Source organism: Mytilus galloprovincialis, chromosome 9 (genome assembly GCF_965363235.1).
Source record: "Mytilus galloprovincialis chromosome 9, xbMytGall1.hap1.1, whole genome shotgun sequence".
In the NCBI taxonomy this organism is placed as follows: Eukaryota; Metazoa; Mollusca; class Bivalvia; order Mytilida; family Mytilidae; genus Mytilus; species Mytilus galloprovincialis.
The window spans coordinates 28,697,068-28,724,590 of record NC_134846.1 but is presented as its reverse complement, the minus strand read 5'-3'; the positions used below and the strand labels follow the sequence as shown (position 1 = coordinate 28,724,590).

Below are 27,523 nucleotides of genomic sequence, written 5' to 3'. Positions count from 1 at the left end.
GGAAATATAAACTCACTTTGTAAAATTAAATTTTTATTGGTATTAATGTTAACATTTTTAGTGTTCTTGTTAGCAAACATTCATTGTAAATTCTCTCTGATGTAAACTTTTGCTTTAAAACTTTTGTAACCCTTCTGCATTTTCTTCATGCGTCTTCAGGCTTTCAGTATTTTTAAATACACATGATAACTGCTACGTAGTCCTGCCCTTGATCGCTCTTGATAAATATTTCCTGAACAAACTTTTGCTAGACTGCAAAATTTTGACACTTAGGATGGATTACCTAAAAAAGTCCTTATATGTTCAGCACTAGCTTTTCCAACAACAGCAGTCAATTCCTAAAAGAAGAAATAAGTATTGTATCACTGCTTGAATTCTTCTTCGATTTTGCATGTCCTGCTATCAGTAATATAAATTTATTCGTTGTATATGTATGTTCACTGTAAACAGAAAACGCAAACCAGAATTCTGGTCTGACTTAAAATTACGTCCAATGATGGAAACAATATCCAGATTCCTTTTTCTTGTTTTTCTCCCAAAATATCTCAATCTGAATAATCTTAAGAATGGATGACAAATGCGACTATGCACTGTGCCTAAAGTTACAGAGGCATGATGATTAATTTAATGTGGAAAGAGGTCTTCTCGTTTAATAGTATAAATATGTACAACAGTAGGACAACCGGATGTGCCTTTTCGGCCAAAATGTGATTCGGCGGCGCTCAGTAGTCCTACGCCGAAAATTGGACTATTTTGCGTCGGCCGACGTCAACTGAAAAATGGCGCGCTTTTGTATTTTTTTTAAATTCGTTTGCGGCAAAGTGCGGACGATAAATACTGTCGATTTTAAGCATATCTACATGAGAAAAATATATGAGTTTACATATTATTTTCATTTTTGATCATTGAAACATAAGGAAATCTTATTTTTTTATATCTGAACATAGAATTTTGGATTTTGATTTTCTGCACTATAGGATTAAATGGCTATATAAAAAATGGGAACAAAAAAATACCTATCCTTCGATTTGCTAAAATTTTTTACAACATATTCTCGCGAGTTTTTGGCATCGAAATTCGTAAAGAACAGAGGTGTCCAAGCCAGGGCAAAAATTTGTTCCCATTTTAAAGTAGGGGTCTCAATCTTTTGTAGGTTTTTCCTTGCATGGTCGGTAGATTTGAAAATTGGAAGAGTTTCTGTTTTTAAAGTAAATATTTATTCAAATATCATGAAAAGGTGAATCATTAGGTATAAAACCACTTTAAATATAGCAGTTTGTGTCACTGAATTGTAAAATTATAGATTTTTTTCGAAATTGAAGAGGCGCCATATTTGGCTTTTTTTTCCATTACGTCTATTGATATGCTAAAATTATGAGGTGTTTCTAAAAAATCTCCGACTCAATTTTTTTTAAACTTTCATATGCTAATCTTTGGTACAAAATGTATGTGTTTTGAAAAAATTAGGCACTTCTATCGAGTAGAAATGGAGAATGGTCATGTTTACTTTGTATGTCCCCACTATGGGGGCCCTGTTCCTCCCTTTACCTTGTTTCTGAAGAACACAATAGTAATTCATCTCTCGAAAAAATTATCCACTAAAAATAGTTGAAAGATATCAAATATATGTTAAGACATCAATAAATTTTGCTGGATGTGATTTTTTTTAGCAGAATTGCCGGAATCGACTTCAACCGAAGTTGTGTCAGTATATAGATAAACGTTGTCAATTTCCGGCGCCGAAAATGCAACGTAAAATGTCATTAAAAGTTGGATTCTTTTCTTCTTTGTAGCAATTTTGTTAATCTTAATGCCAAGGAAGGCATGCAATATGTTGAATCCATACCAACGTTATACCATACTTGGTACCCTAGAGTGTTAGGCTTACACATCATGGCACCCCGACTGATTTGTTGAAATCATGATCGTACTTTAACTAAAAGTTTACAAAGTAACTTATAAAAAACAAGATTCATTCCGTGAATATTGCTACCTGTCGCTGAGTTTTTAATGGACATTTAATCTGATTCGGTCATAGAAAAGCTGTTGATATTCCTTTCGTTAATATAATTATCGTTGTGTGTTTTGTTTGGTTTCTTATTTTTAAAAGGGGGCGTTGGCAGGGACATGCTCTTTTTATTTTGTCAAAGGCATGTGTCATTTTTAGGGCTCATGGTTCTCAATCTCTGGTTACAGTGGAGGTTCAAACTCATCATGACTTTAAAAACTTATTAAAATTCATTTTGCAGTTTCTTGGGGCATTGACATACTGACTATCAATATATCTATGCATAGGAGGGATGACCAATTCTATTCAAAGTAGGTGGTGGGAATTCAAAAAAAATCCTGGTCCGTTCACAATTTCACAATAGTACTTCAGTGGCGGATCCAGAACTTTTCCTAAAGAGGGGGGGGGGGCCTCCAGTCATGCTTCAATGATTCCCTATATAATCAACCAAATTTTTCCCATGAAAGGGGGGTGGGGGAGGCCTTGATCCACCTATGTACTTGTTCGCCCTGGGTGCTTTGCCCTTATACCCATTCGCCCTGTTCTTTTTTGTTATTTTGTTGTGCTCTTTAATGTAAATTATTTGAATGAAGTATGTAAAATTTGGTTGACAATTTTGTGCATAAACCACATACACCAAAACGTTTGAGATTTTGTCTGGATTGACTATTCATTTGCATCCATTGGTACACATGCATTTATTTCTAAACATATTTTCACTTTTGCATACAGATGCAGAATATTCCTTTTCAGCCTGTCTTGTGTCATGTACCAGGGTCTTTTATACATGTGGCTCACTAACTGCTTTTTGTTCAAGTTAATCTTTTTAGACATTTTATATCTGGTGGAGAGTTGTCTTATTGGCATTGATCATACCCCAACTTTCTAATTTTCATATTACTGAAAGGTAACTGTATTTATTACCTTGAATTGAATAAATAACTACTTACAAAAAACAATTCCACATGTAAAAAAAATAAATGAAATATAATTTCAAATGATACAATCTAGCTAGCCTTATGGAATATTTTGTATGTTGTGCATCTCTTTTCTCCTTTTAGTGACGGGGGGCCTATTTTGTATGGTTGGCTGCTTCATATCTGGTGATGGGATATACATTTATTAATGCAGTGTTGAATACTGGTCCCCGCCCCCCTGATTAATAGGAATAAACAAAACAAAAATTCTTTCACTCAATCTCAACAACAAGGCAAAAGTGAAGTAAATCAATATAAGCATACTACTGGTTCTGCTCGTTTTCTGCTCTTTGGTTGGGTTGTTATCTCTTTGACACATTGCCCATCTATATTCTCAATTTTAAAGATTATTCAAGTATGTGATATGTGATAAATATTATCCAAAAATGTGCTTATTTGATAAAATTCAGCCTTGATCCACAATTTCTTGAAAAAGTACCAAAGCAAAATACAACATGTGGGTACATGTCTAATTTACCAGGAAAAAAGTCGAATAATTCTGGAATGGCAAAACTTGAATTTGCCCAAAACTAAAAGCGAGCTTTTTTAAATTACACTCATGCAAAATAAAAGGAACACACTTGAGGCCAGAGGGAAGATATAATATTCGGTTGTCAGGACAGAAGTATAAAATAAACATGGAATCTTATTAATTATATAACAGTGAAATTGCTTAAAACAAAATATTCATGAAATCAACTGAGTCAATGATCTGATTTTTTTTAATAAATATGCTGACATTTCACCACTGCACTTTTTAATGTTGATGAGTCTCACATATTTAAAAAATACTCTTGTTACTAAACTTTGGAGCCCATAGTCTGTTAAACTTTCATTTATTAAATCCTGCATTAGTTCAACAAAAATGTCCGCTTATAATCACTTGAACCACCTCGGATACCATTCTGTACATGAATATATCTCTTATAACAAATTTCATATAAATTGCTGATTCCAGGTATCAAAATTTTTATCCTCCAGTAAAATTATTCCTCTGACAGGATGTGTTGTCTACTGAAAAAGAAATTTTTTGTTATTAAAATAAGTTTGCTAATTCAATCAAAAAGTAATGAAGAATGATAATTATAATATATTGTATTTCATTAATATTGTTATTGCCATCTATGACCTCAATACAGTCTGCTCAAGTCATTCTCTTATCTAAAAAAAACAGATGCTCCGCAGGGTGCAGCTTTATACGACCGCAGAGGTTGAACCCTGAACGGTTGGGGCAAGTATGGACACAACATTCAAGCTGGATTCAGCTCTAAATTTGGATTGTGATTAAATAGTTGACACAGCATAGGTTTCTGACACAGAATGAATGTGGTCTAATGAACTTAAAAAATTTTTTTTGCCTTTGAGCAATTCACTATGCTGTTAATATTACCGGTAATCCTCTCAAAAAAATGTTTGAAGAAATTTTCTTTTTATTTATGAAATCTGAAATGAAAAAATTTTACCCCCCCTCCCAATTTTTTTTTCACATCCCCCTTTCCCTTATTCCAAAACTGATCTCAATTCTAATTTCTAATGGAGTTTGCAACAATAACTACTCATTTAAATACATCATAAAATATTAAAACGTAAAGAAAGTGCTTGTAATCACTGAATGGTAAAAATTGTTTTAATTTATCAGTTGGTAGTAAAAGTGAATATACATTGTATATTGTATAAAACAATGATTTAAGTTGATTCAACTACTATTCTGAACAAAGAAAGATAAGACTCCAATTGAAAATTTCATGCTATTGCACAATATTGTGCAATTAGATATTTCTTGCTATTGCGCAATACTGTGCAATTGAAAATATTTGCTATTAACAGGCTATTATTTGAACTTGGAATTATTTTTAATTATGGAATTTGCTTGATTTCTTGTTATTGAAATTTTTAATAAATTTCATGTTTATTCTGTACTGAAATGTTCTGTGCTGCGCACAACACTTTCTATTACAAAGAAAATAGTATATTTTCAATAGAATGCACTGTGCCGCGCACAACACTATCTAACCAAAATACATTTTATGGAAAGTGTTATTAACCGCTCAAAAGATTATAATACCAAATAAACATGGAATTTATTACAAATATTAAACACACGAAATTATGCAAATTCCATAATTAAAAATAATTCCAAATTCAAATAATAGCCTGTTTATTGCACAATACTGTGCAATTGAAGATCTTGCTATTGCACAATACTGTGCAATTGAAAATTTCTTGCTATTGCACAATACTTAATATAATAATTTTAGATCCTGATTTGGACCAACTTGAAAACTAGGCCCATAATAAAAAATCTAAGTACATGTTTAGATTCAGCATATGAAAGAAGCCCAAGAATTCAATTTTTGTTAAAATCAAACTTAGTTTAATTTTGGACCCTTTGGACTTTAATGTAGACCAATTTGAAAACGGGACCAAAAATTAAGAATCTACATACACAGTAAGATTTGGCATATCGAAGAACCCCAATTATTCAATTTTTGATGAAATCAAACAAAGTTTAATTTAGGACCCCGATTTGGACCAACTTGAAAACTGGGCCAATAATCAAAAATCTAAGTATTTTTTTAGATTCAGCATATCAAAGAACCCCAACTTGGCCAAGGATTCAATTTTTGTTAAAATCAAACTAAGTTTAATTTTGGACCCTTTGGACCTTAATGTAGACCAATTTGAAAACAGGACCAAAAATTAAGAATCTACATACACAGTTAGAATCGGCATATTGAAGAACCCCAATTATTCAATTTTTGATGAAATCAAACAAAGTTTAATTTTGGACCCTTTGGGCCCCTTATTCCTAAACTGTTTGGACCAAAACTTCCAAAATCAATTCCAACCTTCCTTTTATGGTCATAAACCTTGTGTTTAAATTTCATAGATTTCTATTGACTTAAACTAAAGTTATGGTGCGAAAACCAAGAAAAATGCTTATTTGGGCCCCTTTTTGGCCCCTAATTCCTAAACTGTTGGGATCTTTACTCCCAAAATCAATCCCAACCTTCCTTTTGTGGTCATAAACCTTGTGTTTAAATTTCATTGATTTCTATTTACTTATACTAAAGTTATTGTGCAAAAACCAAGAATAATGCTTATTTGGGCCCTTTTTTGGCCCCTAATTCCTAAACTGTTGAAACCAAAACTCTCAAAATCAATCCCAATTTTTCTTTTGTGGTCATAAACCTTGTGTCAAAATTTCATAGATTTATATTTACTTAAACTAAAGTTATAGTACGAAAACCAAGAAAATGCTTATTTGGCCCTTTTTGGCCCCTAATTCCTAAAATGTTGGGACCAAAACTTCCAAAATCAATCCCAACCTTCCTTTTGTGGTCATAAACCTTGTATTAAAAATTTTCTATTCACTTTTACTAAAAGTTAGAGTGCAAAAACTAAAAGTATTCGGACGACAACACCAACGCCAACGTGATACCAATATACGACCAAAAAATTTTCAATTTTTGTGGTCGTATAAAAATGGTCAGATTTATTAAAACGCTTCATTTGCATGGATATGATGCACATCATGTAAGAGTTAATTCCCTTATATTGTTTTTTTTATCATAAATTAAATTTAAATTATGGTACCCTTCATTCTTGAAATTAGGTTTTAAATCCAAATGTAACTTTCTTGACATTTATACAGCATAGATAACAGAATAAAATCTTTAAACTATTAAAAGAATACCATTCGGCCTTAAAGTCTGTGTATGATTCTTTTACCTATATCTCATTAATTACAATTTCCATCCTCAATTTATTCCATTGGCAACTTTTATATATAAAAAAGAATAATTTAGTATATAATTATGTCTGACTGTTAAATGTAGATATTTTCAGTCTATTCCCTTATGAAAACAGTCTGCATACCATGTATATTATGTTTTTGTTTCATATTTGTGGGATTGAAATCATAGCACACTGTAAATAACTGACTGTTTTTACCCTAAACAGACACTTTTGGATTACTTACCCTTAATATATTCTAGTCCTATTGTTTCTATCAAAATCATTTTGCTTTCAACATTACTGGACACTGGTCCTTGACATTCCATTTGATTACTGTTTTCTTGTTGTATGTATATCACACATACACATGTACATGTACGTACAAGTGTTTTTTGTTGATATATAACAGTCCTATGTACTGAATTTTTTATTCATAGTGAACATCTTTCTCCTTCCTGTAAATATAAAGCAAATGAACATACAATTACTAAATAAATTATATACTAAATTATTCAAAGCAAAATTAAACTTTGCATTAATATATTTGTTATTATCAACACATTAATACAAATTTGCCATATGAATTACCAAGAAAATAAATGTTTTTACTAAGTATTATAAATAATTATGCCTCAAGCATTTTGCTCAATACATAAAAGTTAAAGGCAATAATGGGCAAAGAAAATATTTCCAAGTCTTGAAAATTTATTTTTTAGGTATAATATTAAAAAAAAAGATGTGGTATGATTGCCAATGAGACAACTATCCACAAAAGACCAAAATGACACAGACATTAACAACTATAGGTCACTGTACAGCCTTCAACAATGAGCAAAGCCCATACCACATAGTCAGCTATAAAGAGCCCCGATAAGACAATGTAAAACAATTCAAACGAGAAAACTAACGGCCTTATTTATGAAAAAAATAAGAACAAATATGTAACACATAAACAAACGACAACCACTGAATTACAGGCTCCTGACTTGGGACAGGCACATACATTAATAATGTGGTGGTGTTAAACATGTTAGATAACAATGTTTAATATCATAACATGGAGCAGATTTGAGTGTTAACAATCCTTTCATTAACATTTTTATATTCAATTATATTATAGTGTACATAAATATATAACATGTACTATACAAGCTAAAATTATATACATTTTGGGGGCATTCACAACCCAGTTTTTCTCAATTAAAATCATGGAACCACCACTGTCATGACTTTATTGGTCGATTATATAGGGACTGAAGCATGACTGGAGCCTATAATTCCTTTCCCTTTGTATTGTATCAATTTGTGTTCATAAAAGATTTAATTTTTAGAGATAAAATATTAAACTTGAGTGTACATGTATTATATAAATGAAATCTGGGACATATAAAAGTTCAAAATTCTTTATTTTCCAATTAAAGCCCCCTGACGGGCAATAATGACAACAATACACAATACATTCTGATTCTTAACACATAAACATATAATGAGTTTTGTCTCTTGCTTGTTCATGTTGTTATAAGTGTCAAAAGTGTTGGCTGTTATGTTTTATTGTTGTTTTGTTTTGTATATGTTTTTATATGTGTTCATGTGTTTCAGCGATGATCCTTTTGTACTGGATTTTATCCTGAATAAAATTAGTTAGATAGTTAGTTTATAATGAGGATAAAATTAATTGTTCCCAGATAAAATGGGAATTTATTTATATAAGACCAGGTATAAAGTAGCCAAGAGTTAAAGTGAATATGTCTTACATTCTAATGATTTAGTACATGGACGTCTTTGACCAGTTGACGTGCAGCAAAATTCATGGAGTACCCACCCAACCCACTACCTTTTTTTAGAGAACTTACAGTCGGCATGAAACATGATCAATTTTCATCCACGCTTTCAAATTTGATTCGTTTTGGTCCGTATTTGCAGTTTCAGGTTTATAATGTTCACAAAGTGATAGCGTGAATTATTTCCATGGAGATCGTGAAGAACACTTTTTTAATTTTGTCTGTCCAGTTTGAAAACGGATGTTGACAGTGGGTATAATATTTCCAGAGACAAGGGCGGATACCCCAGACCGAAATCCGAATGTAATAAAATGATAAAAGTGATAAATAGTAAATTCATTACATGAAAAGGAAATGATGAAAACTTGGATTTCAATATTCATGTTTCATATTATTTTACACTTTATTTTTGCCGTTTAGATCATTTCTTGGGATACGACTTCTTTGAAAATAATTACCTGCAATATCTGGATAATGCTTTATCTTTTATGTTGTGTGGCACAAATAAGTTTAAGCATCCAAGAATGTCATAAATGCAACTTTCAACGAGGAATGCCAAATCCGACGTCAAATAATGGCCGCCATTACGTGTTGACAACGTCGTCTAGTGAACCGTATCACTGAGCGCTGAAATCCTTACTCAGGCGCTTCCGGTTGTCCTACTGCAACTCTGAGGTGCAATGGGGACACTGAAGGGTGATGCTCTACCTGAAGTGTGATGGTTTGAATGCTGATGTGAGATGGTCTATTTATTGTATGATTGTTTGTTTAAAATTTACAGACCTGCAATTATTATGTAAAATAGATTGTTTCAATAGTTAGTATATAAATTTACTCATTATTCATGGTCTATGGCTGTCCTAAATATCAGTTGCATACTAAATGAGAGATCCCTCCTCTTTGATTTTCTACATGTGGATATAATTCTACATTAGCAGTTTATCTAATCCCCTTATCAACTTTAAAACCTGGAAAATTGCTTCTAACATAAAAATTGCTTCTAACATAAAAATTGACATCTAATTTGACATGAAAAGCATTACAAATGTACCATAGTTTGTGTAGAGCATCAGACTTCAGTGTTACCACCATATAACTTCAGTGTAGCCATCAGAAAAATTCTTGTCATAATAACAACATGCACTTCAGTGTTAAACCATCAGCATGACCTTCTCGATTCATTCAAGGGATCCTATAGATTTGGAAAATGATAGCTTTTTTTGTCTTTTAACTTTCATGTCTCATGTCTATTTCAAGATTTTCCTTACATGACAAGTAACACTACAACTATTGAAGTTATTTTTTAATATAACAATTGTGGTCGAGTTTTCCAGAGTGCCTGGCATGAGGCTAAGCGATTGGTTCTGTAGTGTATCAAACTTGCAAGATCAAAACTTGTTGTGGCACAATAATTTGTCAGCATAGAAATCTAACTCTAACACTGTTGGGTTCAATTTTCAGACTTAAACATGTATATCAAATTCAAACATATGACACTTAAAACTTTTCAAATTCTTTTTGGTTTAATTTTATACTTATTATCTAAAATTTGTTCATTTGTGCAGTTTTCATTCTTCATGATACAAATTTAAAGGTACAATCAAATTTGTAAATTTTCTAGGTTGATTTTGGTTAAAATAAAAATATATATAATTGAGAGAGCAACATGAGATTACTTTAAATATATTGAGCCAAGTATAAGATCATTTGTTCAATTCTAAAGAAGAATTGGTGAAAATAATATAATTATCAAATAAAAAAAATGGATGCAAGTGGTTCTTATATATTGGCACTCAGTATATTTGCTTTAATCGATGTAGAGATTCGTACAATTTTAATTCATTTTTGGGATTTATGTAACACTAGTAAGTTGTCTACTGTCAACTTAAGTAGGCCAACAGTATTGCCACCAGTAGACAACTTACTAGTTTCTTTTCTCAAATATTCAACAATTTTCTAGAAAACATACTCACTTGAATGGATGCTTTACTTATAGCTTGGAGACCTGAAAATAAGATAATAAGGATTTGTAATCAAATGTTTAATGCAGAAAGAAAATGAAATATTTTCTTACTGTTAGGACTCACCATGGCCAAAAATGACAAGTCCACAACTCGCCTTCCAAAATCCTTAATGAGAACCCTGCAGTGACTGACAGTCCCTGAAGTCCAAGACTTGATACTTGTTTGAGTTTGTTTTCATGTACTTTGGACCTTGTTGCAGCCAATACCAGTTTCAAGTCTTTGGATATTACCAGGGACCTCCTAAATTCAAAATGACCCAGATACCAGCATCCAAACAACAACAGCCCATCCACCCAACTCCCCTATTTATTTATTTTAAATTAGATGAATTAGTAACCATGGTAACAATAATGCAATACAACTTACCTGAAAAGAACCAAAAATGATCTATGACTTACTAATTAAGTCCATGACAAACTTAATAAAATTACATGCCCTGACAATTTAAATCATTTACTTATTTCTTAAAACAATATCAGATATTATGTAATGCTAATCTTAAACTAAACAAAATTTACATGTCCCTGAGTTTGTTGATGTGTTTCAATTTCATTAAAAATTCAAGAACTGTAGATGATTATGTTTGTGGGTGCCAATATGTAGATTGAGTAAAAAATTTATTGATTTTATTGATGCATACAAACCTGTAAACAAATCATACTAAGTTAAACATTCATTATTGACCCAGGAAATCCAAATATTATGTATCAATAACAAATAATACTATGCCAATTTCTATTACATACTTCCAAACTTTTCCAATAACATTCTAGATTTAACTTCTCCTAGTTTAGGTATAGATTTAACAGAAGCTAACAAAGCTTGATCTAAAGGTGTTGATCTCTTCTTCTTGGTGAATGGATTGGTCTCCTTGTGTCCTTCAACATGGACCTGAAAAGTACAAAACACTCAAGTTCTCAATTTCAACTGAAAACTTTTGATCAAATCTGTTTTCAAACCTTTTAAATGGCATAACAGCATACAATTACTAACTACCAGTGTATTCATCTTATTTCTGTGGATTCATTATTATTCGTTGGATACCAATTTTTGTGGGTAAAGGTACACCACAAAATTAACTGTTCAACGAATAACAAATTTTCTATAGTCTTGCATGTAGACCTCAGCTAAACAACTAAATTAATAATCCACAATTATCTAAGTTTAATTTAATCATCGAAAATTGGTACCCACAACAATAAAGAGACATAAATTTAACTTTATGTAGACAAGAGTGCACATGCTGAAATGTCTCGCCATCTATACTAATCATTGATATTATGTTAATAGTCCTTAGTATAAAGCTTTATTACAACTGTCTCATAAACTTAACATTAACCAAGATAACTAAACAAAGACCAATGAACCATGAAAATGAGGTCAAGGTTAGATGAACCATGCCAGGCAGACATGTACAGCTAACAATGCTTCTATACAACATATATAGTTGACCTATTACTTATAGTTTAAGAAAAATAGACCAAAACACAAAAACTTAACACTGTGCAATGAACCGTGAAAATGAGATCACGGTCAAAAGAAGCCTGCGCTACTGACATAAAGATCATAAAATATTTCCATACACCAAATATAGTTGACCTATGGCATATAGTATTAGATAAAAAGACTAAAACTCAAAAACTTAACTTTGACCACTGAACCATGAAAATGAGGTCAAGGTCACATGACATCTCCCCGCTAGACATGTACACCTTACAATCATTCCATACAACAAATATAGTAGACCTATTGCATATAGTATGAAAAAAACAGACCAAAACACAAAAATTTAACTATAACCACTGCACCATGAAAATGAGGTCAAGGTTACATGACATCTGCCCGCTAGACATGTACACCTTACAATCATTCCATACAACAAATATTGTAGACCTATTGCATATAGTATGAAAAAAACAGACCAAAACACAAAAATTTAACTATAACCACTGAACCATGAAAATGAGGTCAAGGTCAGATGACACCTGCCAGTTGGACATGTACACCTTACAGTCCTTCCATACACCGAATATACTAGCCCTATTGCTTATAGTATCTGAGATATGGACTTGACCACCAAAACTTAACCTTGTTCACTGATCCATGAAATGAGGTCGAGGTCAAGTGAAAACTGTCTGACAGACATGAGGACCTTGCAAGGTACGCACATATCAAATATAGTTATCCTATTACTTATAATAAGAGAGAATTCAACATTACAAAAAATCTGAACTTTTTTTTCAAGTGGTCACTGAACCATGAAAATGAGGTCAAGGACATTGGACATGTGACTGACGGAAACTTCGTAACATGAGGCATCTATATACAAAGTATGAAGCATCCAGGTCTTCCACCTTCTAAAATATAAAGCTTTTAAGAAGTTAGCTAACGCTGCCGCCACCATAGCCGCCGTAGCCGACGTAGTCGCCGGATCACTATCCCTATGTCAAGCTTTCTGCAACAAAAGTTGCAGGCTCGACAAAAACTGAAACCAATTAACATGATTAACGTTTAAACTACAAAGCTATGTTTGTTCTAAAAAATATTGTAATGAAAAACTTGTAGCAAATCTTTGTAATTTTGATTGGGAATAATACACATTACCACGTACTAAATATTTTCAGTATCTGAGTCAATTTGGAACAAAATTCTTTAAATTTTACAAACAGATAAAGTTGGAAGTATAGCATTTTGATTTAAGAGCAAGAAACCTTTCATGTTAAGCAAAAAAAAAAACACTTTTCTTGTATCAAACTAACCATTTGAGCTAGAAATGTTCCTGCCTCTTTCTGTGAAGGGACTGGTATCAATGAAAATCCAAGTTCCATAACACAAAACTTCTGAAGGGAACAAAAATACTGACTGCTTGTTCTAGTTCTCTCTCCTATCACAACAATAGGTATCTTGTTGGCCTGAAACAGTACAAAAGGTGTAACTACTAGTGAAATACTGGTTCTTTGTTGTATCTACAATCACAACAATAGGTATCGTGTTTGCCTGAAATAGTACAAAAAGGTCTTACAACGAGAGAAATACTGGTTCTTAGTTGTCTCTACAATCACAACAATAGGTATCGTGTTTGCCTGAAATAGTACAAAAAGGTCTTACAACGAGAGAAATACTGGTTCTTAGTTGTCTCTACAATCACAACAATAGGTATCGTGTTTGCCTGAAATAGTACAAAAAGGTCTTACAACGAGAGAAATACTGGTTCTTAGTTGTCTCTACAATCACAACAATAGGTATCGTGTTTGCCTGAAATAGTACAAAAAGGTCTTACAACGAAAGAAATACTGGTTCTTAGTTGTCTCTACAATCACAACAATAGGTATCGTGTTTGCCTGAAATAGTACAAAAAGGTCTTACAACGAGAGAAATACTGGTTCTTTGTTGACTCTACAATCACAACAATAGGTATCATGTTGGCCTGAAATAGTACAAAAAGGTCTTACAACGAGAGAAATACTGGTTCTTTGTTGACTCTACAATCACAACAATAGGTATCATGTTGGCCTGAAATAGTACAAAAAGGTCTTACAACGAGAGAAATACTGGTTCTTAGTTGTCATGGTTGTATCTACAATCACAAGCTATTTTATAATACTAAACTTTATGGTTATACTCTCTCCCACTCACATGACTCGTGAGTCATTTGTAGAATAAATGCATGTCTGGCATTCTTAAATTTAATTATAACATTTAAGTTCAGTTTATAAAAAAAAACAACAATAAACTTTGTTTTAGTTGCTGTAATATATTGACTGCTGTTGCCTTCTTTTTTTTATAATAAAAATATACATATCTGAAGTGTTTAGTGGTACCTGTTCTCCTCTCTATTACTTCAATTTGTTAGCCTATAAAAACAGATTATAAGCTTTTGTTATCTCCCCTGCTCTGTTATAGAACAAAATGTGGAATTCAACTGTCATGACTGTTTGTTATTGCACTGTTTGTAATCTTTAGTCCTGTCCTTTGCTTTTCATTGGTAGGACTAGGTGAGATAGAATTGATATAGGATAACATTAAGAACCAGTATTTCTCTCTGTGTGTTTGTAAGCATGGAAATAATCAAAAAGTGAATTTCTAATTTGAAATACCAAATCAGAGAAATAAGATATGTTTGTGAACTTGAATATTTATTATAACGGACATGATTTGTAAATAAATTTTAATCAATTGCATTAACTTATTGATACAGGAATTGATTCCAGTTTTGTGCTAAATAATATGGTGCTAATCCAACAATGCACTCTTTTATGTCCAATCAACTTAATTATTTAATGTGTCAAACCTTTCAACATTAATACAGAATCTCAGACTCAACTCTATCTTGCTTTCAGTTGTCTAACCAAATGACATATCTCTAAAAGACCAACAAATGCATACACTTTCAATCTTGCAGCCATTTTAATATCCCTGCTGAGAATTAATGCTTCATTTTGATTGATTAAAGCCAAGTGTAGTATGAAAGATGTGACGCTTTAATAGAGATGACATTTTACGTCACTTATAAAATCCAGGAAGTCTTTGACATTGAAGAATATGAAATATGTTTAAACAAGGAATATTTTCTTAACGTTCATTTAAAAGTTATATAGTTAAAGTTTTAAGTGCTCAAATTCTTTCTTTTTTTGGTAATAAATAAGGTAATCAAATAAAAGAAACCTATTTTTTTAAGTCTATATTCATTGTTTGAACTTTAATATTTCATATTCTTCAATGCCAAAGCCTTCCTGTACTTTTTAAATGATGTACAATGTCATCTCTATTAAAATGTCACATATTATTTATTACAGTGAATTCAAACTAATTTCTCCCTTTCATGTCTAGAAGTCACTTCAGTAAAAGAATTGTCATACAAACAAATTCAGGAACTGAAAATATATCATGGCAAAAAAGAATATTTATTTGATTAATGGGAGGAGAGAATCTTCACTGTTTTCAACATGTTCAACAGTTGATGAAATGAGGCAGTGGTGTATGACCCCCACACACCCACGATATACAAAATCTATAGTACATCAATAAGGTTTTGAAATGGCAGTTCAGAATTAATATGTTTCAGATTCTGAACAGTTTTTAAGAGGGTCACAGGTCAAGGTCAGAGGTCATCTTGCATGGTATGCCACATATTGTTAAGAAATACTGCATCTATATGCCAATTACTTAAACTGCAATGAACTATAAATAAGATGTCTTATACTACATATTGTTAATTTGTAACTTTTTAGCACCATCAGGAAGATTATTTGAAGACCATGGCCAATGAAGTTATCTTCTTTTACAAAACTAGAGGCTCTAAAGAGCCTGTGTCGCTCACCTTGGTCTATGTGAATACTAAACAAAGGACACAGATGGATTCAAGACAAAATTGTGGTTTGGTGATGGTGATGTGTTTGTAGATCTTACTTTACTGAACATTCTTGCTGCTTACAATTATCTCTATCTATAATGAACTTGACCCAGTAGTTACAGTGGAAAATGTTAGTAAAATTTTACAAATTTTGTGAAAATTGTTAAAAAAATGACTATATAAAGGGCAATAACTCCTTAGGGGTCAATTGACCATTTTGGTCATGTTGACTTCTTTTTAGGTCTTACTTTGCTGTACATTATTGCTGTTTACAGTTTATCTCTATCTATAATAATATTCAAGATAATAACCAAAAACAGCAAAATTTCCTTAAAATTACCAATTCAGGGGCAGCAACCCAACAACAGGTTGTCTGATTCATTTGAAAATTTCAGGGCAGATAGATCTTGACCCGATAAATTTTTTTACCCATGTCAGATTTGCTCTAAATGCTTTGGTTTTTGAGTTATAAGCCAAAAACTGCATTTTACCCCCATGTTCTATTTCTATGCGTGGCGGCCATCTTGGTTAGTTGGCCAGGTCACCGGACACATATTTTAAACTTGATACCCCAATGATGATTGTGGCCAAGTCTGGATTAATTTGGCCCAGTAGTTTCAGAGGAGAAGATTTTTGTAAAAGATTACTAAAAATTTACGAAAAATGGTTAAAAATTGACTATAAAGGGCAATAACTCCTAAAGGGGTCAACTGACCATTTCGGTCATGTTGACTTATTTGTAAATCTTACTTTGCTGAACATTATTGCTGTTTACAGTTTATCTCTATCTATAATAATATTCAAGATAATAACCAACCAGGTGCTCCGCAGGGCGCAGCTTTATACGACCGCAGAGGTCGAACCCTGAACAGTTGGGGCAAGTATGGACAAAACATTCAAGCGTGATACAGCTCTGAATTTGGATTGTGATCAAATTTTTGACATTACATGGTTTTTTTTTACACAAAACAAATGTCAAGATTTTACAAATCAATTAAAGATTTCTTCTTCAAACTTTTTAAATCTAAAATTAAATAGTTGATCATGACACAGCATAGGTTTCTGACACAGAACGAATGTGGTCTAATGAACTTAAAAGTTTTTTTTTGCCTTTGAGCAATTCACTATGCTGTTGAATATTAATCCTCTCAAAAAAATGTTTGAAGAAATTTTCTTTTTATTTATGAAATCTGAAATGAGAAAAATTTAACCCCCCCCCCCCCTTTTTTTCACATCCCCGTTTCCCTTTTTCCAAAACTGATATCAATTCAAATTTCTAATGGAGTTTGCAACAATAACTACTCTTTTAAATACATCATAAAATATTAAAATGTAAAATAAAGTGCTTGTTATCACTGAATGGTAAAGATTGGTTGGTAGTAAAAGTGAATATACATTGTTTATTGTATAAAACAATAAAAAAAACTTCATCAGCAACATTTTATATTGGCAAATTTCCAATGAAGTTATTTACATAAAGTTATTGGCAAATAAAAATAGAAAATGACATCATAGTCATGTCTTGCAAATGTCCAACATACATTATCTAAAAACATTTTAGATAAGATAAGGAAAAAAAGCTTCATCAGCAACATTTTATATTGGCAAATTTCCAATGAAGTCATTTACATAAAGTTATTGGCAAATAAAAATAGAAAATGACATCATAGTCATGTCTGGCAAATTTCCAACATATATTATCAACTACTATTCTATACAAAGAAAGATAACTCCAATTGAAAATTAATTGCTATTACACAATATTGTGCAATTAGATATTTCTTGCTATTGTGCAATACTGTGCAATTGAAAATTTCTTGCTATTGCACAATATTTCATATGGAATCCTGATTTGGACCAACTTGAAAACTGGGCCCATAATCAAAAATCAAAGTACATATTTAGATAAAGCATATCAAATAAGCCCAAGAATTTAATTTTTGTTAAAATCAAACTTAGTTTAATTTTGGACCCTTTGGACCTTAATGTAGACCAATTTGAAAACTGGACCAAAAATTATGAATCTACATACACAGTTAGATTTGGCATATCAAAGAACCCATTTATTCAATTTTTGATGAAATCAAACAAAGTTTAATTTTAGACCCCCATTTGGACCAACTTGAAAACTAGGCCAATAATTAAAAATCTAAGTACATTTTTAAATTCAGCATATCAAAGAACCCCAAGGATTCAATTTTTGTTAAAATCAAACTAAGTTTAATTTTGGACCCTTTGGACCTTAATGTAGACCAATTTGAAAACGGGACCAAAAGTTAAGAATCTACATACATAGTTAGATTCGGCATATCACAGAACCCCAATTATTCAATTTTTGATGAAATCACACAAAGTTCAATTTTGGACCCTTTGGGCCCCTTATTCCTAAACTGTTGGGACCAAAACTCCCAAAATCAATACCAACCTTCCTTTTGTGGTCATAAACATTGTGTTTAAATTTCATTGATTTCTATTAACTTAAACTAAAGTTATTGTGCGAAAACCTAGAATAATGCTTATTTGGGCCCTTTTTTGGCCCCTAATTCCTAAACTGTTGGAACCAAAACTCCCAAAATCAATCCCAACCTTTCTTTTGTGGTCATAAACCTTGTGTCAAAATTTCATAGATTTCTATTAACTTAAACTAAAGTTATAGTGTGAAAACCAAGAAAATGCTTATTTGGGCCCTTTTTGGCCCCTAATTCCTAAAATGTTGGGACCAAAACTCCCATAATCAATACCAACCTTCCTTTTGTGGTCATAAACCTTGTGTTAAAATTTCATAGATTTCCATTCACTTTTACTAAAGTTAGAGTGCGAAAACTAAAAGTATTCGGACGCCGGACGACGACGACGACGACGACGACGACGACGACGCAGACGCCAACGTGATAGCAATATACGACGAAAAATTTTTCAAATTTTGCGGTCGTATAAAAACAGTAAAATTTCCTTAAAATTACCAATTCAGGGGCAGCAACCCAACAACAGGTTGTCCGATTCATCTTAAAATTTCAGGGCAGATAAATTTTGACCTGATGAACAATTTTACCCATGTCAGATTTGCTCTAACAGCTTTGGTTTTTAAGTTATAAGCCAAAAACTGCATTTTACCCCTATGTTCTATTTTTAGGCGTGGCGGCCATCTTGGTTAGTTGGCCGGGTCACCGAACACATTTTTTAAACTAGATACCCCAATGATGATTGTGACCAAGTCTGGATTAATTTGGCCCAGTAGTTTCAGAGGAGAAGATTTTTGTAAAAGATTACTAAGATTTACGAAAAATGGTTAAAAATTGACTATAAAGGGCAATAACTCCTAAAGGGGTCAACTGACCATTTCAGTCATGTTGACTTATTTGTAAATCTTACTTTGCTGAACATTATTGCTGTTAACAGTTTATCTCTATCTATAATAATATTCAAGATAATAACCAAAAACAGTAAAATTTCCTTAAAATTACCAATTCAGGGGCAACAACCCAACAACAGGTTGTCCGATTCATCTTAAAATTTCAGGGCAGATAGATTTTGACCTGATGAACAATTTTAACCCATGTCAGATTTGCTCTAAATGCTTTGGTTTTTGAGTTATAAGCCAAAAACTGCATTTTACCCCCATGTTCTATTTTAAGCCATGGTGGCCATCTTGGTTGGTTGACTGGGTCACCGGACACATTTTTTAAACTAGATACCCCAATGATGATTGTGGCCAAGTCTGGATTAATTTGGCCCAGTAGTTTCAGAGAAGATTTTTCTAAAAGATGACTAAGATTTACGAAAAATGGTTAAAAATTGACTATAAGGGGCAATAACTCCTAAAGGGGACAATTGACCATTTCGGTCATGTTGACTTATTTGTAAATCTTACTTTGCTGAACATTATTGCTGTTTACAGTTTATCTCTATCTATAATAATTTTCAAGATAATAACCAAAAACAGTAAAATTTCCTTAAAATAACCAATTCAGGGGCAGCAACCCAACAACGGGTTGTCTGATTCATCTGAAAATTTCAGGGCAGATAGATCTTGACCTGATGAACAATTTTACCCACGTCAGATTTGCTCTAAATGCTTTGGTTTTTGAGTTATAAGCCAAAAACTGCATTTTACCCCCATGTTCTATTTTTAGCCATGGTGGCCATCTTGATTGGTTGACTGGGTCACCGGACACATTTTTTAAACTAGATACCCCAATGATGACTGTGGCCAAGTTTGGTTAAATTTGGCCCAGTAGTTTCAGAGGAGAAGATTTTTGTAAAAGTTAACGCAGGACGACGACGACGGAAGCTGGACGCCAAGTGATGAGAAAAGCTCACTTGGCCTTTCGGCCAGGTGAGCTAAAAAGTGGTAAAAATATTCATAAAAGGAGTTTTAGGACAATAACTTCATTAACTGATGCCAACAGCTTCCTTGGCCCAATAGAATCATTTTTAATCAACATTTCAGGGGATTTCTTAAAACTGGAAAAAAATCACAAACAAAAAGCAGACATCCTGTAGAGACAGCAAACACAATTATTTTTAATCCTTTGAGCAGTTTCAGAGAAAGATTTTTTAAAGAAAATGTACAGAGAAAAGACCCAAAGTGGTGGCAATAGATCCCATGGCCTTATAACTGTTGAGGTAACTTATTTTTACCTTTCTAAGCTTTGCCAATCTTCTCCTATAACTGTTTGAGACAAGTTCAGCTTCTGTGATGTACACAACTCCAGTATTTGATGATGGGTAAAAATCTATCAAACCTAAGTTGTCATCATACAAAACTTGAATACTGCCTGTAATAAGTAATGATATGGTACACATAAACTTTTATAAATAAGTGTAGATCATATAAGATATTTTGATGGCAGAAGTAGTTTTATTTCAATATGAAAGAATCAAAACTTCAAAACTTGAGGGTCTATGAGACAATGTCGCTCACCAAGATATATTTTAACATTTACCATGGCCACTATGCAATATTGTAGTCCAGAATCAATGTAATTTAAAATATTTTTTGTTGTCATCCTGATCATTTTTGCTGCATACAAGATTTCTTAGTCACCAAAGTTTCCCTAAAAAATGCTAAATATATGTAAAAAAAGTTTTACTGTGCGTATTGCTGTGTTTTTTTTTTCAAAATTGGCTATAGAGGAGGGTTGAGATCTCAGAAAACATGTCTTACCCCTACATTTTTGCATCTGTCCCAAGTCAGGAGCCTCTGGCCTTTTCAGTCTTGTTCGATTTTAAATTTTAGTTCATTTATATATTTCAGAGTATGATGTCCATTATCACTGAAATAGTACAAATTTTTGTTAAGGGGCCAGCTGAATCATGCTTCTGGATGAGGGATTTTCTATTATACATAAAGTTTTCAAAATAATTACCAATAATGCAAATAATTGATCAGACAACATCCCAAACTGTTTACATTCATCATGTTCATTTAAAGAATTTTAAGTTTCCGAGTATTACAAAATTGAGAATGGAAATGGGGAGTGTGCCAAAGAGATAACAACCCTACCAAGTAGCAGATAACATCTGAAGGCCACCAATGGATCTTCAATGCAGTGAGAAAATCCCACACCATAGGCGGATCCAGGGGGGTCCTGGGGGCCCAGGCACCCCCTTTCATTGGAAAAATTTGGTTGATTATATAGGGAATCACTGAACCATGACTGGAGCATAAAGTTTTCAAAATAATTACCAATAATGCAAATAATTGATCAGACAACATCCCAAACTGTTTACATTCATCATGTTCATTTAAAGAATTTTAAGTTTCCGAGTACATGTATTACAAAATTGAGAATGGAAATGGGGAGTGTGCCAAAGAGATAACAACCCTACCAAGTAGCAGATAACATCTGAAGGCCACCAATGGATCTTCAATGCAGTGAGAAAATCCCACACCATAGGCGGATCCAGGGGGGTCCTGGGGGCCCAGGCACCCCCTTTCATTGGAAAAATTTGGTTGATTATATAGGGAATCACTGAACCATGACTGGAGCCCCCTCCCCCTTAAGGAAAAGTTTTGGATCCGCCACTGCACATGGAGGTGTGCTTCAGCTGGCCCCTTAACAAAAATGTATACTAGTTCAGTAATAATGGACAAGGAACTTCAGAAACATGTTTGAGGAGACCCCCTTATGTAATAAAGGTAGAAAACTGAGGCTCATAGTATTGTCCAAGTAATCACAAAATTGATTGACATGGACATTCATGATTATAAATTGTATTTGAAATCAGCACATGGTTATTTAAAATGTGTAACTGAGTCGAAAATATGATTTTATTTTAAAAAAATCAATACTATCTGGGTGATCGTAGCTCTTAGGGAACATCCATTTAACTTCAAGAGGCTGGGGTTATGTTTTTTTCCCCCAAAAAAATCTGATCCACAATTTGATGAAAACAAATATTCTGGTCAACATGGTCAAGCAGATGACAAAAATAAATATTCTTAATCCAGATTTTTCCCATACAAGTTCTGAAAATCTCCAAATTTGGTAACAGTTACCGAATTGATTAACTGAAACATTAACCATGTTAACTAATTCGTTAACTTCAGTGTTTATTTGGTTTTTGCATTTATAAATAAATATGAAAAATATGGAACATTTGACATTGGTTTTCTTCAACCGGTAGATAGATTTTAATTTTACCTGGCAGAATTCTAGAAATTTGTTTACAGTTCCGTCTGAAATTGTTCCCAGCATGCCATTTTTTATTTATAAATGCCAAAACCAAATAAATTAACTTAATTAATTTCGTAACTATTACCAAAATTCGTTATCGTTACAGAGTTTGGAGATTTCCAGAACTGATACCTTATAGTGTTAATTATCCTCGTGTGATGTGTTTCTGTACTAATAACAATTTTCACTGCTTGGGGTAATCACTGTTGAATTTTTATTCACTTGCGTACTCAAATTTTAAAAGCATGTTCTGTCAAATGTTTTTATGTTTTTAGACTTTTATGTCATGGCTCAGTACGATTTTTTACTATTTCCAATTATTTTTGCGATTTACGTATGTCAAAAAAAGCCATCCTATGTTTCTCATAAAGTAAAAATTTGATCTGTACACCATTTGTACACGGACAGGAAATGACTATAAAATCCAGAAAAGATTATTTTCTAATGTCATGGTTCTGGTAATTGATTGAATCATAAAAAAAGTTATCTAGTTCTTTTCAGTAATAAAACTAACCTGTGAATAGTTTTTTGTTGATGTTTACTGTGCTCAAAATTTTAACATTGTGAATTTTTTTTCAGATTGGCACTTAGGTTTTACCAGAGACATATAAATACAGTAAATTTAGTATACATGTCTCTGACTTTACCAAAGACAATACTTTTTTGAATTTAAAATGCAGTTTTCATAATTTGTGATTAAATGTAAATTTAAGCTAAGACTGTTTTCATCTTTATGCATTAACATGATTAAGGATGTATAAAAAAAAATCGTCAATAGAATATTGAAGGAATGGAGTTTGAACAACCATTTTATATAAGAACCCTGTTAATTTTAACTCGCTGGTTTATACTACGGGTACAAACGAAAAACTAGAGGCTCTAAAGAGCCTGTGTCGCTCATCTTGGTCTATGTGAATATTAAACAAAGGAAGCAGATGGATTCATGACAAAATTGTGTTTTGGTGATTGTCATGTGTTTGTACATCTTACTTAACTAAACAGTCTTGCTGCTTACAATTATCTCTATCTATAATGAACTTGGCCCAGTAGTTTCAGTGGAAAATGTTAATAAAAATTTACAAATTTTATGAAAATTTTTAAAAATTGACTATAAAGGACAATAACTCCTTAGGGGGTCAATTGACCATTTCGGTCATGTTGACTTATTTGTAAATTTTACTTTGCTGAACATTATTGCTGTTTGCAGTTTATCTCTATCTATAATAATACTCAAGATAATAACCAAAAACAGCAAAATTTCCTTAAAATTACTGATTCAGGGGCAGCAACCCAACAACGGGTTGTCCGATTCATCTGAAAATTTCAGGGCAGTTAAATCTTGACCTGACAAACATTTTTACATCTGTCAGATTTGCTCTAAATGCATTGGTTTTTGAGTTATAAGTCAAAAACTGCATTTTACCCCTATGTTCTATTTTTAGCCGTGGCGGCCATCTTGATTTGATGGCCGGGTCACCGGACATATTTTTAAAACTAGATACCCCAAAGATGATTGTGGCCAAGTTTGGATTAATTTGGCCCAGTAGTTTAGGAGGAGAAGATTCATGTAAAAGATAACTAAGATTTACGAAAATGGTTAAAAATTGACTATAAAGGGCAATAACTCCTAAAGGGGTCAACTGACCATTTTGGTCATGTTGACTTATTTGTAAATCTTACTTTACTGAACATTATTGCTGTTTACAGTTTATCTCTATCTATAATAATATTTAAGATAATAACCAAAAACCGCAAAATTTCCTTAAAATTACCAATTCAGGGGCAGTAACCCAGCAACGGGTTGTCCGATTCATCTGAAAATTTCAGGGCAGATAGATCTTGACCTGATAAACAATCACCCTGTCAGATTTGCTCTAAATGCTTTGGTTTTTGAGTTATAAGCCAAAAACTGCATTTTACCCCTTTGTTCTATTTTTAGCCATGGCGGCCATCTTGGTTAGTTGGTCGGGTCATCGGACACATTTTTCAAACTAGATACCCCAATGATGATTGTAGCTGAGTTTGGTTTAATTTGGCCAAGTAGTTCCAGAGGAGAAGATTTTTGTAAAAGTTAACGACGACGGACGACAGACGACGGACGACGGAAGACGGACGCAAAGTGATGGGAAAAGCTCACTTGGCCCTTTGGGCCAGGTGAGCTAAAAAGGCACATGACAGTCACATGTCTTGAAAATCTGGTGCCTGACAGGCAAACGACATATCAGCAGCCGGTTGTACGAACATGTCATTAACCTAATGTGTCATTAAGTCTTCATTAAGCTCTATGATGCATTAGGCTAATGACAACTTAATGACAACTTATGCTAATGACATGTTTGTACACTACAACCAGCAGCTGTTCTTCATGTAATCCTTCAGAATTTTTCTCAACAACTATTCTAGAAAGGCATATTTTTGGCATTAAATAAAAATGGCTAATCTTGTCAGTTTTATTAAATTTGTACTAGCGTCCTTTAAAGCGACTTTGAATATGTTTGTCAAGTTGTAGTGTTGTTGTTGTTTCAAATATAGAAACCGAAAAACCCGCCACAATATACGCGTAAACTGATGAAATATTGATGATACGAAAACATATGACATACAAAAACATATGATACATGTGCAAAACTTAATATAATTGTTTGCTCTTTGCCCTTCGCTAAAGAAAAAATCAATACCCCCTCCCCCTTTTAAGTAAAATGGTTGCTTGAGGTTTTGCCGGCATAATGGGCTATATGTTCAGCAGGCTGCAGCTAATGTCAGGGTACCCAAATTGCACCTATTTTGCAAAATAGCACAGGAAATCTTTAAAAAAATTCTTAGAGACTAAACAATTTGTATTTTTATAATTTGATACTATGCACCTCTTTTAAAATAGTAAAAAAATATTTAGATATACACAAAACATTCACAGTATTTATCAACAGATGAAGTGTTTGGGCCAAAAAAAAATGTATGTCTGTTTCCTGCTTCCGACCGACTCTGGATAAAAACCCCTGACCCTAGATCTTTTTTTTTTAAATTCCAGAAAAAAATTTCCGGTCTTGTCCGATTCCGTATCATACAATGCCCAAACAAAAAAAATGGCTGCTCCCAGCACAAATGTGCTACAATTAAGGTTTAAAAAATGTTGGCACTGGGAGAAGAAGTCAATCAAAGCTTCTTTAAAGAGATTAACACACTTTTGGGTACAGGAACCCAACGAAACCTGACATTGAACAGACTGAAGGGAGTGCAAAAAAGAAAAAATAATAATAATAAAAAAAAAAATCCTGACCTACTGACCCTAATTTATTTGCCTTTGCAGCAGGAAACAGACATATATTTTTTTAGGGCATTACCAAAAAAGCAAAATGTACGGAAACGTCGCCATGCAACGTCATCAAAACATCATCTTTCTAGAATAAGCAAATACAATATGTTACAAGTATCCGTCATAATCGGGTAAATCCATTTCTTAAAAATTAAAAAGTAAGCATGATTGTATTATATCCAATTGTTCAAAATATTTGAAGAAATTAAACAAAAGCTCTGTTATTCTCCTTTTGATGACACGAATTTCAGCATGGATGCAATTTGGGTACTCATCATTACAGAATCATTGATGGTTTGGAGGTAAGTTCAGACTAATTTTCTATGATTCCATATGGATTCAAAATTAAATTGGTAAACCAATATAGTAAAAAATGATACATCTTTAAAATAAACACATAATTAAAACTTTAGTCTGAAGCATAAATAAACGTAGGTTAAAAACCGGTCAAAATAGGTGCAATTTGGGTACCCTCACTTTACAAATTATGTTCTAAAAAATAAATGATAGTAGCGTAATGACGCCAATGCATAGTTTCCCAGTGTGATAAGTTCAAACACTTATACAGAACGAACCAACAAGGTGACCGATTTTTAGACTACGGTAGGATACATACTTTGCAAAGTTGTTGATAAATCTGAATTTTTCCATTTCGGATTTACTATCAAATGACCAATCGGAACATTAATTCCAGTTTTGATTGGAGTTTGTGTTAGATGGGACATTCAGTTTGTCTTTAAAATGTGTGTTTGTTTTTTGTATTTTCAAGTTTCCCGGAAAATCTGGTGAATATAAATAAGGGGAAGGAAACTAAGAGTAATATGCTATCAGTTTGTTCGCGCCCAATACAGTTTCGTACCCTACACGTTCGCACCTCACATTTTCGCCCCCAAGTCCGTTCGCACCCTACACGTTCGCGCCCATTTTTTATTAAAATTTTAGTTAAATTATTAGAATGTATTCATATGAATATAACAAATAATTGTTCTATTTGATGATGATGTATGGGTTTTTCTATCCGGCTATCCTTTATGGGTATTGCGGACTTTCTACGTATTGTCTGGTTCTGCTGACCGTTTAGCTTTTACTTTGCTTCTAGGAGTGTGATAAGGCGTATCTGGCCGTTCCAAGATCAAAAGAGCTGATGTAACTGCCTCTGGAGATGGCATCAATAGTGGCGGTGTGTGAGGTCGAGTTGTCCGGAGCAACTCGGGATCGTCTAGGTCGAATCCCTCGTCATAGTCGATCCGGCATCGCTTGCCTTTGTCTTTGGTTGGCTGGAGGTAGTATTGGTGATGGCATGCCTTCCTGTGGTTGTACGGACTGATGACTGTGTCCGTCTTGATGCAAATGCCCTCAGGTTCCCCTTGATACTTTGTGGGTACTATCTCCCTGCTTCCATCTCGTGCTGTTGTGGCTTCTGTTTCACGCCTGGTAAACCATCTAATCTCAACCAAATGTTGAGACGGAAAAAAGTATTCTGGCACTTCCTGTTGAGCTATTCTGGTTCAAAATATTCAAAACAAGAGGCTCTCAAGAGTCTGAATCGCTCACCTTAATTTTTTTGGTTAAATCTCTCATCAATGATTATTTTGGCTTTTCAATTTATTTAAATGTTCTTTGAATCGTCCTATTTTCTTCAAAAGCAA

At 33.0% G+C, this 27,523-nt stretch overlaps 1 protein-coding gene and 1 long non-coding RNA gene across 3 annotated transcripts; both read right to left on the bottom strand.

Moving 5' to 3' along the window:
• Positions 1 to 16: 16 nt before the first annotated feature.
• Positions 17 to 26,689, bottom strand: LOC143044748 (Fanconi anemia core complex-associated protein 24-like). 2 transcript variants are annotated; one of them, XM_076216875.1, is made up of 6 exons: positions 26,491 to 26,689; positions 20,523 to 20,659; positions 13,288 to 13,440; positions 11,275 to 11,419; positions 10,478 to 10,509; positions 17 to 338 (listed from the first exon to the last, which is right to left on the bottom strand). In XM_076216875.1, exons 1-6 carry the CDS (start codon positions 26,597 to 26,599, stop codon positions 270 to 272), a joined length of 645 nt encoding a protein of 214 aa, XP_076072990.1. In that variant the 5' UTR covers positions 26,600 to 26,689; the 3' UTR covers positions 17 to 269. The 2 variants fall into 2 exon arrangements, with proteins under 2 accessions (XP_076072990.1, XP_076072991.1); XM_076216876.1 differs by lacking the exon at positions 26,491 to 26,689 and adding an exon at positions 14,350 to 14,382 and having other exon boundaries at positions 20,523 to 20,656.
• Positions 3,578 to 8,747, bottom strand: LOC143046719 (uncharacterized). The gene is made up of 3 exons (XR_012969245.1): positions 8,577 to 8,747; positions 6,968 to 7,178; positions 3,578 to 3,999 (listed from the first exon to the last, which is right to left on the bottom strand). It is a non-coding gene; the product is annotated as an uncharacterized LOC143046719 (long non-coding RNA).
• Positions 26,690 to 27,523: the final 834 nt, after the last annotated feature.